The sequence below is a fragment of the Neoarius graeffei genome, chromosome 25 (genome assembly GCF_027579695.1).
Source record: "Neoarius graeffei isolate fNeoGra1 chromosome 25, fNeoGra1.pri, whole genome shotgun sequence".
Taxonomy (NCBI): domain Eukaryota; kingdom Metazoa; phylum Chordata; class Actinopteri; order Siluriformes; family Ariidae; genus Neoarius; species Neoarius graeffei.
In genome coordinates, this window is record NC_083593.1 from 22,218,766 (window position 1) to 22,235,047 (window position 16,282).

The following is a 16,282-nucleotide window of genomic DNA, read 5'->3' on the forward strand; positions in this document are numbered from 1 at the left end:
ATTCACAGCACAACATTTGTGGCCGGAGTGTTCGTGTTTGCTGATTTTTGCATGTCCATGTCAAACCACAGTGGGTTTTTTTTTCACCCGGCTTCTCTTCTCATCGAGGTGATGAACAATGAAGGAGTACACAGTCAACTCAGGACTCATTTTAAGAAATTTTCATTATAGACAGTTTAAGCATGTATTTTATGGCGGAAATTTGAATAAACAATTGTTCAGTCCACCATTTTAAAACAAACAACTGCATTTCCCAGACTTCCTATTGTGCTGGAAGTACAGCTTTATCCATCAAGTTCATGGCTAACTTTAGGTATAACAGCATATATTATTAGTTAGTGGTGCCATGTTGAAGAGTTTCTGCAAAATTCAATAAAATTAGCTAATGTCAGTATATATGCTGACTTGTATTGTTAAGGGTTGTTCCAGGTTTGAACCTCACAGCTGATGGGGGCCTTTCTGTGTGGAGTTTGCATGTTCTCCCCATGTCTGCGTGGGTTTCTTCTGGGTGCTCTGGTTTCTTCCCACAGTTCAGACATGCAGATTAGGTAAAAAATACCCAGCCACTGGTGTTGCACAAGCCAGTGTATACTTGGTGCCAGTCCCAAGCCCAGATAGATTGGGGAGGGTTGCATCAGGAAGGGCATCCGCTGGAAAAGCCTATGCCTTATCAAATATGTGGAGCATAAACTTGGAAAGGAGGAAGATCTGCTGTGGCGACCCCTGACAGGAGCAGCCAAAAGAAGCAGTAGTATTGTTAAGGGTTGTAAAACCAGTCTATATAACGTACTGCTGAACAGCATCCTCAATTTAAATAAGCATACATTAGATGTACTGGAAATATTTACATGTTCAAATCACTTTAATACAAGTTTTCTTTAGTTTCAAATTCAAACTTACGACAACCTCATACTGTCTGAGATGGATAAAGGTAGTAAATGAGCTTCTCTCATTGCACAGCAAAGACATGATGTAATGGTTCCATAACTATAATCTAAAATTTAAAAGGGAACATGCTACAGGATGAACCATGTACATCGAGCTGTACATGTACAAGTCCTCCATCAGATGGATCCTGACAGAATGAAATGACATGACAAAGCAGTTTATATTATTTTAAAAATATCTAACTCAAGTCTCATCTCATCTCATCTCATCTCTTTATCTCTAGCCGCTTTATCCTGTTCTACAGGGTCGCAGGCAAGCTGGAGCCTATCCCAGCTGACTACGGGCGAAAGGCGGGGTACACCCTGGACAAGTCGCCAGGTCATCACAGGGCTGACACATAGACACAGACAATCATTCACACTCACATTCACACCTACGGTCAATTTAGAGTCACCAGTTAACCTAACCTGCATGTCTTTGGACTGTGGGGGAAACCGGAGCACCCGGAGGAAACCCACACAGACACGGGGAGAACATGCAAACTCCGCACAGAAAGGCCCTTGCCGGCCACGGGGCTCGAACCCAGACCTTCTTGCTGTGAGGCGACAGCGATAACCACTACACCACCGTGCCGCCCCTAACTCAAGTCAAGTTCCCAAATGTTTTCGAACCCCAATCCCTCACTACCAGTTTGCATTCAAGATTAAAATTTAGTTCTGTTGTAACATTTGAACATTGTGGCCTATGTCAGTAACATGTACAAGAATTTCCCTCGGGATCAATAAAGTTTTATCTTAGCAACATAAATGTCTAAAAACAAAGGAATACTGCTTGAGCTGACTTATCAGTCTAGTGAGAAGCAGAAGTTATCATTTCCCGACACAACTTTTCAAACTATCAGGACGTGTGCTTGAACAGGAAAATGTCATTTCTGCCATCACATCCAGGTTTGAGCAATGCATAAACACACACAGCTAGTGTGATGCAGCCCGACACAAAGAGGGGTTGCTGTTATCACCCCGAAGTGTATCATTTTCCTATAAATCACACAGTCTGAAGTGTGCTATTCTGAGTTTGCAAAGAGAACATTTTTAGGGCATGCAAAGAAATCTCTCTGTCCTCTGTGTGTGCAGTGCACCAAAAGTCTGCCACACAGGAGGCACTTTAGTTTCTCCTCATTATTTATCGTCACACTTTGTAAATCCATATTCAATCACATGTTTCAGCATAGTTTTGCTTTCATTTTCATGAGACTGCAGAACTGTATCAATTCTACAACCCCAAATCAGAAAAAGTGGGATGGTATGGAAAATGCAAATTTAAAAACAAAAAACAGTGATTTCTAAATTTACTTTGACTTGTATTTCATTGCAGACAGAATGAACCCAAGATATTTCATGTGTTGTCTGGTCAACTTCATTTCATTTATTAATATACATCCATTCCTGCATTTCATTCAAAAATAAAAATAAATGAGACACAAGCAATTGTAATGAGGTAAATCGATTAAAGAATGATGACCTGAAACAGGTACCGTCCCAACCATCCATTATCTGTAGCTGCTTATCCCGTCCTACAGGGTCGCAGGCAAGCTGGAGCCTATCCCAGCTGACTATGGGCAAAAGGCAGGGGGTACACCCTGGACAAGTTGCCAGATCATCGCAGGGCTGACAACCATTCACACTCTCATTCACACCTACGGTCAATTTAGAGCCACCAATTAGCCTAACCTGCATGTCTTTGGACTGTGGGGGAAACCAGAGCACCTGTAGGAAACACACGTGGACACGGGAGAACATGCAAACTCCACACAGAAAGGCCCCCGCCGGCCGCTGGGCTCGAACCCAGGACCTTCTTGCTGTGAGGAGACAGTGCTAACCACTACACCATCATGCCACCCGGTACCATCCAAACTTTTTCTGATTTGGAGTTGTACAAGAGCAGGGATCTTTAAGATCAGATCTGGAGCTTTTGTTTGCCTGCAACAGTCAGAAATCGCTGCAGGACAACTTTAAAAACCTACTAAACTTGCATAGGAGATAAAAATAAAGGAGTTCCTTTAATAAATCAAATCAATGTGGCCAAACAGTGGCACTGGAGGGGTTTTTTTGGATCAAGCATGGAAAGAGCAGACTCTGTTACTGATCAATAAAGAATGTGGAGCATTTACATTTAGCTGTGTGGCCTAAAACGGACAAAACAGATCATGTTGACTTTTTCCTGAATCAGGCCTGCCATTTCAATACCAAATTTCCCCAACACCGGCACCTACCCTCTATGCTTAGCTCGAAGCAGACGTGACAGAAGGACAGAGTTCCAGTGTCTGTGTCCAGCTTACAGATGGTGCAGATGTTGTCATCATTCAAGTCTATATTCACAAATTGCTCCTCTTCAACCATTGCACCTGTACAGAAGAAGAAGAAGAAGCCTTTATTTGTCACATGTACACTCAAGCACACAGTGAAATTCATCCTCTGCATTTGACCCATGTGAAGCAGTGAACACACGCACACACCCCCAGAGCAGTGGGCAGCCACACTACAGCACCCGGGGAGCAGTTGGTGGTTAGGTACCTTGCTCAAGGGCACTTCAGCCCAAGGCTGCCCCAAGTTAACCTAAACGTGTGTCTTTGAACTGTGGGGAAAACCGGAGCACCCAGAGGAAACCCATGCAGACACGGGGAGAACATGCAAACTCCATACAGAAATGCCCCTGTCAGCCACTGGGCTCGAACCCAGAACCTTCTTGCTGTGAGGCGATAGTGCTAACCACTACACATGAACATCTCCAGGTCCAGGCCTTATGTTTATACTTTGTACAACATAACACCCTTACACAGTTCTCTCTGAAAGTACTGGTACGGTAAAGCCAATTCTTCTTCTTCTTTTTTTTTGGCTATACACTGAAGACATTTGGGTTAGATATCAAAAGATAAATGAGATGACGGATCAAAATTTCAGCTTTTATTTCCTGATATTTACATTTCAAGGTGTTAACCAAAATATTAAGTGTTATTCACTATCTTTTCCAATCCGCATGTTAGATTTGGCACAGTTTTACACTGGATGCCGTTCCTGATGCAAACCTCTCCATTTATCCGGGCTTAGGACCGGTGCCAAGAGTATGCTTATGCACCCCCAATGGCTGGATTTTCTTACTAGTACAGCAGTAAGATTGGGATACTACTGCTATACTAATAAGAGAGGCAGCAAGGAAGGTGCTAGGGTGGTCATCGGGAAGGAGGAAGGAAGACAAGGAGACATGGTGGTGGAACAAAGAAGTGCAGGATATTATAAAAGAGAAGAGGCTAGCAAAGAAGAATTGGGACGATCAGAGAGATGAGGAAAGCAGGCGGTTATACAGAGAGACGAGACAGAAGGCAAAAAGAGCGGTAGCGAAGGTGAAAGCAGATGCATACCAGGAGTTGTATGAAAGATTGGAGACCAAAGAAGGACAGAAATACCTGTACAGACTAGCTAGGCAGAGAAACAGGGAAGCGAGGGATGTACAGCAGGTAAGCGTGATAAAAGATGTAAATGGAAATGTGCTGACAAACAAAGAGAGTGTATTAAGAAGGTGGAAAGAGTACTTTGAGGATTTATTAAATGAGGAGAATCCAAGAGAGAAAAGGTCAGATTTGCTGGAGACAGCAAATCAGGAAGTAGAGTTGGTTAGTAAGGATGAGGTGAGGGCAGCCATGAAAAGAATGAAGACTGGGAAAGCAGTCGGACCAGACGGTATCCCGATTGAGGCTTGGAGATGTTTAGGTGAGACGGCTGTGGAGTTCCTAATGAGATTGTTTAATAAGATCCTAAAGAATGAGAAAATGCTGAATGAATGGAGAGTGTGCTTGTCCCCATATACAAGAATAAGGGAGATATACAGAGATGCAGTAATTACAGAGGGATAAAATTGATAAGCCACACCATGAAGTTATGGGAAAGGGTATTGGAGGCAAGATTGAGAAGAGAGGTAGCAATCTGTGAACAGTAGTGCGGGTTTATGCCACAGAAGAGCACGTCGGATGCAATTTTTGCTTTAAGAATGTTAATAGAGAAGTACAGAGAAGGCCAGAGAAAGCTACATTGTGTGTTTGTAGACCTGGAGAAGGCATATGATAGAGTGCCGAGAGATGAGTTATGGTATTGTATGAGAAAGTGTGGAGTGAATGAGAAGTATATAAGAGTGGTGCAAGACATGTATGAGAACAGTGAAACAGCAGTGAGCTGTGCAGTTGGAACGACTGAATGGTTCAAAGTGAAGGTGGGACTCCATCAAGTATCTGCTTTGAGTCCTTTCTTGTTTGCCATAGCGATGGACAGCTTGATGGATGAAGTGAGGCAAGAGTCACCATGGAACATGATGTTTGCGGATGATATTGTGATATGTGGTGAAAGTAGAAAGGAGGTTGAGTTGGGTTTGGAGAGATGGAGGTGTACATTGGAACGAAGAGGAATGAAGGTAAGCAGGAGCAAAACAGAATACATGTGCATCAATGAGAATGGGGATGAGAGTGTAGTGAAGATGCAAGGAGTAGACGTAAAGAAAGTTGGTGAATTCAAGTACCTGGGGTCAACTGTGCAGGAAAATGAGGGCTGCAATAGTGAGGTGAGAAAGAGAGTGCAGGCAGGGTGGAGCAGTTGGAGAAGGATTTCGGGAGTCGGTATGGGCACATCCTGAGAAGAGATGAAGAGCATTTTGGAAGGAGAATGTTGAGGATGGAGCTGCCAGGCACACGAAACCGAGGAAGGCCAAAGAGGAGATACAAGGATGTGGTGAGAGAGGACATGAAAGTGGCAGGTGTGGTAGAGAAGGATGCAGAAGACAGGGAGCAATGGAGACGAAAGATCTGCTGTGGCGACCCCTAATCGGGAGCAGCCAAAAGAAGATGATGATGAGTCACTCTCTGTTCCAATATTTTTGCACACATAAAGATGGCTCTGATTTTGTTGTCTATTTCAACAAATCTAAGCAGTATTTTCAATCATATGACTTTTTTGTATTCAGCACAAATTCAGCTACAATAATATTCATGTAGTGTGCATCTTATGATTGTACTTTTAAAAAATAACAGGTAAATGAAGATGCTGTAAAAAGCAGTTTTCGAACTGTGTTGGAATGTGTGAAAAAACATGACCTTACCCATTTTGACGTAACCAAAACAGTGCTTGAGGTGATTCTGTTCAGTCTTAGGAATGTATCAAGCACAAAAACTTAAAACTGCTCTATTGACTTGGACAATTAACTGGCCATCAAAAAATGCATGTCTATTCTTGGGTTTCAGTCATGTGACTTTTCTTAGCGATTTCACTTCCGGTAATACAGCTAGTGGTCTAGCAAACCAAAATGGCTGCCATAGTGCAAACAACTAGCGATAATTTATCAGAGTATGCTCGTAATCTAGAAGCCACTGCTCGCTATAGATATATTCAGAAGATTGCTATGTGCAATGGAATCGACCCCTACAGTCTGGGAAAGAAGGATTTATAATACAGTCTCGAAAACTACCCTTCAGTCGAGTTCCCCAACATCTCGAACTATCTGGTGTTGCAGACATCCTTCTACACCGCAAAACAGATGAAAGTGTGGAAGAGTATGGAGGCTTACAACTGTTTTGTATGTGGCTGGGTAAAGGACCTCGGTATCAAGTTGCTGCCAAATGAATCCTGTATTGTTTTTGTCCGTGTAAGTACTTTTTTTTAAGCTTTTTGTTTGCATCTTTACAATGAAGCACTGCAAGTTGAAGTGTAAACAAACAACAGTTCACTTGATTCTCACTTGTGTTAGCTCTTATCTCTCAGGTAAATCGTTCACAAAGATCATCAGAAACCCCTTTAAAGACCTGGATCTTAGTTGAACAAGATGGAGAAGTGATCACGGCGCATTGTAAGTGTATGGCTCGGTAAGAATTTTGTCACGACCTTCATGCATATGGATTTTGTGTGGAGTGGGGAGTAAACAAAGAAACAGCTGGGGACTTTAGTGCTTCGTGACTAAAAAAAAGTACAGTAAAATAATGGCACATAGCAAGAAAAGTACTTGGAAAAGCACTAATGACATAGCTGAGAGGGAGATACAAACCTTTCATGAAGTGATCACTGCAATGTTTCGACTCGGCTCCCTTTGATTTCAGTGAGAGGTTCGAAAGCCACCTTTCTTGACGTTTGTTTGTGAAATCCTGTGTTCGTTCACTCTTTATCAGCTCATGGGGAACCCTGAAGAAACTTTTATCAGTTTCACGGTCTGATCGATTTGAACAACCTAAAACAACGCAAGCATAAGGCATTTTTCATGCGAGCAATGCACCTTCTTTGTATAAACGCTTTGTCAACTGAGCTTTGGTAGACCATAAGCTAAAGTTTTGAATAACTAATGAGGCGGATGTGACATCACGTGAAACCCAAGAATTGTTTTGGGATAAAGGGTTGGCAGTGGGAAGGGTAAAAAAATTCCATTCCATTCAATGAGAAGAGTGAAAACCCCTCCCACTGCCAACTCTTAATTCCATCAGGTCAAGTGATCAAAACGGTTCATCACAATGGGTAAGGTCATGTTTTTTCACACATTCCAACACAGTTCTAAAACTGCTTTTTACAACAGCTTCATTTATCGGTATTTAACTTTATTTTGGTATTTGACTCTTTTCAGTGTTTCTTGAAATTGACTTTTGCACTATTTCACTCAGTTCAGAGCCACAACCAACTCTGTTACACAATTACCCTAATTTTCCTCCCACTCCAAATTTTACTCTCTAAACTCAAAGTAGAGCAAAATTAACTATTTTTGAGGAAAATACTTTTAATTCTGGAAAAAAATGCTCAGTCATTTTTCCTGTGTATGCACTACAGTGCATGCATATCAACCGATCTGCTCATAAGAAATATAAGAAATATTTACACTTACTCAAGTTGATCTTTGGCTGGATCGAGTCGAAGAAAAAAAAACAAAAAAAAAGACACCGCTCATCATCAGTGTCGCAGTTCTCAAGACTGAAATGAATCGCAGTCCTGAATCATGAACTGATTCTCTGTCCTGAATCATAAACTGAATTGCTGTCTTGAATCATGAATTGAATTGCTATCCTGAATCATCTGAAGCGCATAAAATCTGTGTGTCATCTCGCAACAAGTCTTACCTCCAAATAGCTTAAACTATGTCTGACAGATTTTATCCTGTTTACGGTGGGCGTTCCCACTATGAAAGAGAAACCAATGGAAACCAAAAAAGTGACAGTGATTATCATGCCGCTACCATGTGAATAGTCTTTTATGAATGCGTGAGTGGGCGCCCAGTGCTCCGACTCCAGTGTGACTAAGGTGACAAGTTTTATGTTTCATCTAATTTAAGTAATTTAAAAAATATATATAATTTGGCAGTGGGCACATAGGAAAGTGTAAAGCATAAAGTTTGTCAATATGTTTATCATGCTTGTATGATAAAAACTCGCAAAGATATTTATCTAAATACATGCTCATATTCATGTTTTGATCTCAAACCCAAATGTCTTCAGTGCACAACCCAAAAAAGTATTAGCCTTGCCATTTTGAATCCTTTAGGACAGGACTGTCCCTGACGTGGCTGAATCAGAATGCAAGCAAACACTGACAACTTTTATGAATAAAGTATTTAATTAGATTATACTTCAATGATGGCACACATGGGAGTAATGCTACTTTTTACATTTATGTGAGTAAATTTGCAAAGGTGGAAATGGAGAGTATATTCTGATGGGGTGGACAGATCAGTAGACAATCAACATATTTTGTGCTCAGGATGATAGTTTTTTTTTCCTACATACTTGCCTGGACAAGTAAGACCAACAATCAAGATCTCTCATCTCATCTCATTATCTCTAGCCGCTTTATCCTGTTCTACAGGGTCGCAGGCAAGCTGGAGCCTATCCCAGCTGACTACGGGCGAAAGGCGGGGTACACCCTGGACAAGTCGCCAGGTCATCACAGGGCTGACACATAGACACAGACAACCATTCACACTCACATTCACACCTACGGTCAATTTAGAGTCACCAGTTAACCTAACCTGCATGTCTTTGGACTGTGGGGAAAACCGGAGCACCCAGAGGAAACCCACGCGGACACGGGGAGATCATGCAAACTCCGCACAGAAAGGCCCTCGCCGCCACAGGGCTCAAACCTGGACTTTCTTGCTGTGAGGCGACAGCGCTAACCACTACACCACCGTGCCGCCCACAATTATCAACATCCAGATGATTAGTAAATCCTCTAATACTGGCCTGTATTCCATTACTGGCCGGGACTCTAATATTGGCCGGTCTCGCTGTCGGAGGAGGTAAATAATGGCCGGACTCTAATACAGGCCGGGGCTATAACCAACGATGTTTCTGAGATCATAGTGGCCTTACACAATCGTTCCGATCTGAAAGACAATTGTGATCAGTGGCGCCGCCAGGCGTATGGCCGTACGCACTAGGCGTACCTTGGGGAGAGAGATATTTTTTTTAAATTATAATTGTTACCTGAATGCTTTGGCAATGCAACATAATTTGAGAAAGAGAGAGAGAGAGAGAGAGAGAGAGAGACGTGTGTGCCGGCGCATTTGTGTGCTTCAGGAGTGGGCGGGGTGTGCGTGATCAAGAAAGCTCATTGGTCAATGCAGATATACTTTTCTTGCACCACTGAGATTCTCTCCAGTTTTGAGAAACGGAGACAGACAATCGTCAGTAGTCAGAGCTTGTGCGAGAATTTATTGAGAAGCGAGTCAAAAATGAGTAAACGAACCCTGAAACAAATGAGCTTGTTTCAGACTTTTAAGAAAAAGTCCAAAAGCAGTGATCCAGGGGTGTCATCTGCTTGCCAGTCCTCTCCAGTATCAGCTAGTAACACGGCACCGGCAGCTTCCACTCCTCCGCAACCGAGCAGCAGTACGCTGCAGCTGGATGCTAGCTCAGTTCCTTTGAGGGAATTGCCTTCATCTACCTCTGAGTTTGAAACTAGCCATACATCCAGTGAATTTCATATAAGAACACCTACATCTCCCCATGTCCCTTACGATCAGAAGTAGATGGTTGCTCCACCTTGCTGACAAATGAGCCATCAGATAGCTTTACTAATGAGCCACGAGTCAGCCCGCTACCACTGACATCAGATTTATCAGACATAGGTAAACTTCAACCAAATGCCTTAAAATGTGCACCGGACTCTGTAAAGCTCAATGTCCTACAGAACCGCTTCAAACCAGACAGAGGGTGGGTGGCTCCTTCTACTCTGATTTTCGGTAAACTCAGAAAAATACCCGAGGAGTTTTTCAACGAGTCTATGTACCCCACGTTGCGCTACAGTGTGTGTCAGAGTCGTGCGTGCGGTAGTGCTGAGCAAGTTCACTAGATTCTAATCGAGGCTATAAAGAGTTTATTGTTTATTGTCGTGTGTAGTTCACATATGTTGTTCAAATATCAGCCTGTGTTCATGGAAGGCTATTGTTCAATTTCAAGTTAAAGTTCTATCGTTGTTTTGTGTATAAGCCTATAGATCGACTCTTCATAGAAACTGCAGCACGCAAGCGGTTTTTTTTTTTTTTTTTTTTTTGGGGGGGGGGGGGGGGGATTACACCGCTAGTGCGTACCTTACAGTTCAACCCTGCAGGCGCCCCTGATTGTGATTACCGGTAGGTCTGGTGGTAACCAGGCAACCAAGCATCAACTTGACTCGAACGTGAGACTTCAAATAGAAATAGAGGCCTGCCTCTAATTCTGGCCTCCTTCCAATAATGGCCTGGACCAAGATGCACTTGAGTGAAATAAAGGCCCCGGCCTATATTAGAGGATTTACGGTATTTATACAAAAATAATCTGTATGTGGGATTAAGTTGACAAAACATAGTTTTTATTTAAAATTTGATTAGCAGTGACATGGCCATTTTCCCCTGAAGTGAAATCACTCTTGAATGACATTGCATAACTGTTTGCTTGTGTTCACAGCACAACATTTGTGGCCGGAGTGTTCGTGTTTGCTGATTTTTGCATGTCCATGTCAAACCAAAGTGGTTTTTTTTTTCACCCGGCTTCTCTTCTCATTGAGGTGATGAACAATGAAGGAGTACACAGTCAACTCAGGACTCATTTTAAGAAATTTTCATGATAATTTAGACAGTTTAAGCATGTATTTTATGGCGGAAATTTGAATTAACAATTGTCCAGTCCACCATTTTAAAACAAACAACTGCATTTCCCAGACTTCCTTTTGTGCTGGAAGTACAACTTTATCCATCAAGTTCATGGCTAACTTTAGGTATAACAGAATATATTATTAGTTAATGGTGCCATGTTGAAGATCCATCCATTCCATCCATTATCTGCAGCCGCTTATCCTGTCCTACAGGGTCGCAGGCAAGCTGGAGCTTATCCCAGCTGACTACAGGCGAAAGGCGGGGTACACCCTGGACAAGTCGCCAGGTCATCGCATGGCTGACACATAGACACAGACGACCATTCACACTCACATTCACACCTACGGTCAATTTAGAGCCAACAGTTAACCTAACCTGCATGTCTTTGGACTGTGGGGGAAACCGGAGCACCCGGGGGAAACCCACGCAGACACGGGGAGAACATGCAAACTCCGCACAGAAAGGCCCTCGCCGGCCTTAAAACTTTTGCTGTGAGGCGACAGCGCTAACCACTACACCACCATGCCACCCCATGTTGAAGAGTTTCTCCAAAATTCAATAAAATTAGCTAATGTCAGTATATATGCTGACTTGTATTGTTAAGGGTTGTTCCAGGTTTGAACCTCACAGCTGATGGGGGCCTTTCTGTGTGGAGTTTGCATGTTCTCCCCATGTCTGCGTGGGTTTCTTCTGGGTGCTCTGGTTTCTTCCCACAGTTCAGACATGCAGATTAGGTAAAAAATACCCAGCCACTGGTGTTGCACAAGCCAGTGTATACTTAGTGCCAGTCCCAAGCCCAGATAGATTGGGGAGGGTTGCATCAGGAAGGGCATCCGCTGGAAAAGCCTATGCCTTATCAAATATGTGGAGCATAAACTTGGAAAGGAGGAAGATCTGCTGTGGCGACCCCTGACAGGAGCAGCCAAAAGAAGCAGTAGTATTGTTAAGGGTTGTAAAACCAGTCTATATAACGTACTGCTGAACAGCATCCTCAATTTAAATAAGCATACATTAGATGTACTGGAAATATTTACATGTTCAAATCACTTTAATACAAGTTTTCATTAGTTTCAAATTCAAACTTACGACAACCTCATACTGTCTGAGATGGATAAAGGTAGTAAATGAGCTTCTCTCATTGCCCAGCAAAGACATGATGTAATGGTTCCGTAACTATAATCTAAAATTTAAAAGGGAACGTGCTACAGGATGAACCATGTACATCGAGCTGTACATGTACAAGTCCTCCATCAGATGGATCCTGACAGAATGAAACGACATGACAAAGCAGTTTATATTATTTTAAAAATATCTAACTCAAGTCAAGTTCCCAAATGTTTTCGAACCCCAATCCCTCACCACCCTACATAGTTTGCATCCAAGATTAAAATTTAGTTCTGTTGTAACGTTTGAACATTGTGGCCTATGTCAGTAACATATGTGCAAGAATTTCCCTCAGGATAAACACCATTCCACAATTATCAACATCCAGATGATTATTACTTTTTTTAACATTCAAGATGACGTCACGGACGGTCGCCTTGGAGTTTTGGTGCGCTCTGTGTTGTCTTCTTTTGGTTGTAAATAGTGCTTTATGTAACTCTTCCCGGATTTCTTTCATGAGAGAAGAACTCCTGAACATCAGGGGAACGACTCCAGTGGACTTATTTCCTACATTCATTTCACCATCCGTGGATTTATTGTCCATTCTGGTCAAAGGTGCCCTCACCTGTGCTGCTGCTGCTAGAGTGAAACGCCGGAGGAGAGGTAAATGAGCTGGAGCGCTTGTGCGCCTTCATCAGCGCGGACACCGCACATCGCTGCCTGGAATATACAGTATCTCGCCAACATGCGCTCATTGAGCAATAAAATGGACGAACTCCAGCTACTTTTGGGAAAAAAACAGAGACTTTTCTTTGTCGGCAAATCTGTGCCTTACGGAGACGTTGTTGTGTGGATCAATACCAGACTCGGCGCTGCAGCTGGCAGGCTTCCCAACTCTTCAGAGCGGATCGTAACACGGAACTCTCCAGCAAAACTAAAGGTGGAGGAATCTGTTTTTACACAAATAGTGACTGGTGTAACGACGTGACTGTGATCCATCAACACTGCTCTCCTGATCTGGAATCTTTTTTCATTAACTGCAAACCCTTTTACTCCCCCCGCGAGTTCGCTTCATTCATTCTGGTCGGCGTTTACATTCTACCGCAAACTAACGTGCAGGAGGCACAGTGCTTACTCTCTGACCAGATACTGCATGTCCTTGGCGACTTTAACAAAGGTAATCTCTCCCATGAACTCCCCAAATACAAACAGTTTATTAAATGTCTGACCAGAGAGGAGAATGTTTTGGATCACTGTTACACAACAGTTAACAATGCTTATCATGCTGTCCCTTGTGCTGCATTGGGCCACTCTGACCATGTCATGGTCCACCTAATCCCTTCATACAGACAGAAGCTAAAGCTTAGCAAGCCTGTTGTGAGGACATCAAGGAAATGGAGCAAGGAGGCTGTAGAGGACCTTCAGGCGTGTCTGGACTCAACAGACTGGGACGTTTTCAGGACTGCCACAAACAGCCTAGATGAGTATACAGAGGCGGTGACTTCATACATCAGCTTCCGTGAGGATGATTGTATACCAACTCGCACCAGGGTGACTTATAACAACGACAAGCCCTGGTTCACAGCTGGACTCAGACAGCTGAGATGGCAGAAGGAGGAGGCGTTCAAGAGTGCAGACAGGGACAGGTTTAAAGAGTCCAAGTACAGGTTTAGCAAGGCGGTGAGAGATGCTAAACGGCTGTATGCTGAGAAAATACAACACCAGTTCTTGACTAATGACTCTGTATCTGTCTGGAGAGGGCTAAGGCAAATCACAAACTAAAAACCCAAACTCCCTCACTCTGTCAACAACCTTTGCCTTGCAAATGACCATAACACCTTCTACTGCCGTTTTGAAAAGCGATGGGACAGTCCTGATACCTCCTCCCACAATCACCACCTTCACCCCAACACCCCCACCTCCCCTCTCTCTTCAGGAAGCCACGCCTCCTCATCTCTGTCCACATCAAAGGCCCCCTCCACCTCCTCCCCCACTGCAACTCTCACCATTCAGGAGAGGGATGTTAATAGACTGTTCAAGAGACAGAACCCCCGTAAATCAGCTGGACCTGACTCTGTCTCTCCATCCACCCTGAGAAACTGCACCGACCAGTTGTCTCCAATGTTCACAGACATTTTCAACACCTCACTGGAGACATGCCACATGCCAGTCTGTTTCAAGTCCTCCACCATCATACCCATCCTCAAAAAAGCAAGGACCACAGGACTAAATGACTACAGACCCATCGCCCTCACCTCCGTGGTGATGAACTCCTTTGAGCGCCTTGTCCTCTCTCACCTCAAAGTCATTACAGACCCCCTTCTGGACCCCCTGCAGTTCGCCTACAGACCCAACAGGTCTGTGGACGATGCCATCAACAGAGCCCTCCATTTTATCCTCCAGCATCTGGATTCCCCAGCAACCTACGCCAGAATCCTGTGTGTGGACTTCAGCTCTGCGTTCAATACCATCATTCCAGCTCTGCTACAGGACAAACTGTCCCAGCTAAATGTGCCTGACCCCACCTGCAGGTGGATCACTGACTTCCTGATTGACAGGAAGCAGCAAGTAAGGTTGGGGAAGCATGTCTCCAACACTCAGACAATCAACACTGGATCCCCCCCCAAGGCTGCATTCTTTCTCCTCTGCTCTTCTTCCTGTATATAAACAGCTGCACCTCCACCCACCAGTCCCTCAAGCTCCTGAAGTTTGCGGATTACACCACCCTCATTGGACTCATCTCTGGTGAGGATGAGTCTGCCTACAGGTGCGAGATCAACCATCTGGTGACCTGGTGCAGCCAAAACAACCTGGAGCTAAATGCTGCAAAAACAGTGGAGATGATTGTGGACTTCAGGAAGAACCCAGCTCCTCCTCTCCCCATCACCTTGCGAGGCTCACCAGTGAACACTGTGGAGTCCTTCCACTTCTTGGGCACCATAATCACCCAGGACCTGAAGTAGGAACTGAACATTAGCTTCCTCATCTCAAAAGCACAGCAGAGCATGTACTTCCTGTGGCAGTTAAAGAAGTCCAATCTGCCAAAGACAATGATGGTGCACTTCTATACAGCCATCATTGAGTCCATCCTCACCTCCTCCATCACCATCTGGTACGCTGCTGCCTCTGCCAGGGACAAGGGTAGACTGCAGGGTCTCATTCACTTGGCAGGGAAGGTGATCGGCTGCAGCCTGCCTTCACTTGAGGACCTGTTTGTCTCCAGGACACCGAGGTGGGCAGGAAAGATTGTGGCTGATCCCTCCCAACCCAGACATAAACTCTTTGAGACATTCCCCTCCATCAAGAGCAAAACCTCATGCCACAGAAACAGTTTCTTTCCTACCGCTGCTGGCCTCATAAACATGACTAGTAACCTCCACTTACTCTGCCCCCCATCCCCGCCAGTACCATTCCTCAGACTCCTGGTCCACTCTGCTCCCCCCCCAATAAACAAGACCAGTGACCCCCATTTACTCTGCCCCCAGCTGTTTACCTGATTTGCACAGTTGTTTATTTTATCTTATTGTTTACCTGATTTGCACAGTCATTTATTTATTTTATTACTTATTTCTTAATATCTTAGAATAGACCATTTTTATGTAACTCCTTTATTAGAATAAACTGTTTTTATTTAGTATTTATTTATTTAGCACCTTAACTCCAAGCCAAATTCCTTGTAGTTGCAATGATTATTTGGCAATAAAGCTTTTTCTGATTCTGATTTATAAAAATAAATAAATAAATAAATAAATAAATAAATTTTAAAAAATCAGTTTGTGGTACAGTATTAAGTTAACAAAACAGTTTTTATTTAAAATGTGTTTTACATAGACTTATATTTAGTACAAATTTTCTTTTATATAAATATATTGATGTTGGTGCTTACGTAAATTAGGACTTTTCCGCACAGAAGGGCCCTCGCCGGCCACGGGGCTTGAACCCGGACCCTCTTGCTGTGAGGCGACAGCGCTAACCATTACACCACCATGCCGCTCAATGTTTAACCTGTGTCAGAAAATTTTTGTTCCACTTTCTAAGTATTTTTGTAGATCACATTTTGTTAATCATTCATTGTTGTTTGTGTTAATTTCACATTTTGTAGTTTACCAATAAATATCAACAGGCAATTAACATTGTAACCACA

The 16,282-nt window shown here is 43.4% G+C and overlaps 1 protein-coding gene across 2 annotated transcripts in view; it reads right to left on the reverse strand.

Moving 5' to 3' along the window:
• c25h21orf91 (chromosome 25 C21orf91 homolog) overlaps positions 1-16,282 on the reverse strand; it is a 61,379-nt gene that overhangs the window by 33,585 nt on the left and 11,512 nt on the right. The window contains exons 2-3 of one of the 2 annotated variants that reach the window (XM_060908247.1): positions 6,970-7,149; positions 3,161-3,292 (exon numbers count right to left, since the gene is read on the reverse strand). In XM_060908247.1, coding sequence (XP_060764230.1) covers positions 3,161-3,292; positions 6,970-6,976 — 139 coding nt within the window. In that variant the 5' untranslated portion in view covers positions 6,977-7,149. The remainder of the gene's footprint in view (positions 1-3,160; positions 3,293-6,969; positions 7,150-16,282) is intronic. The other variant, XM_060908248.1, reaches the window with a different exon arrangement.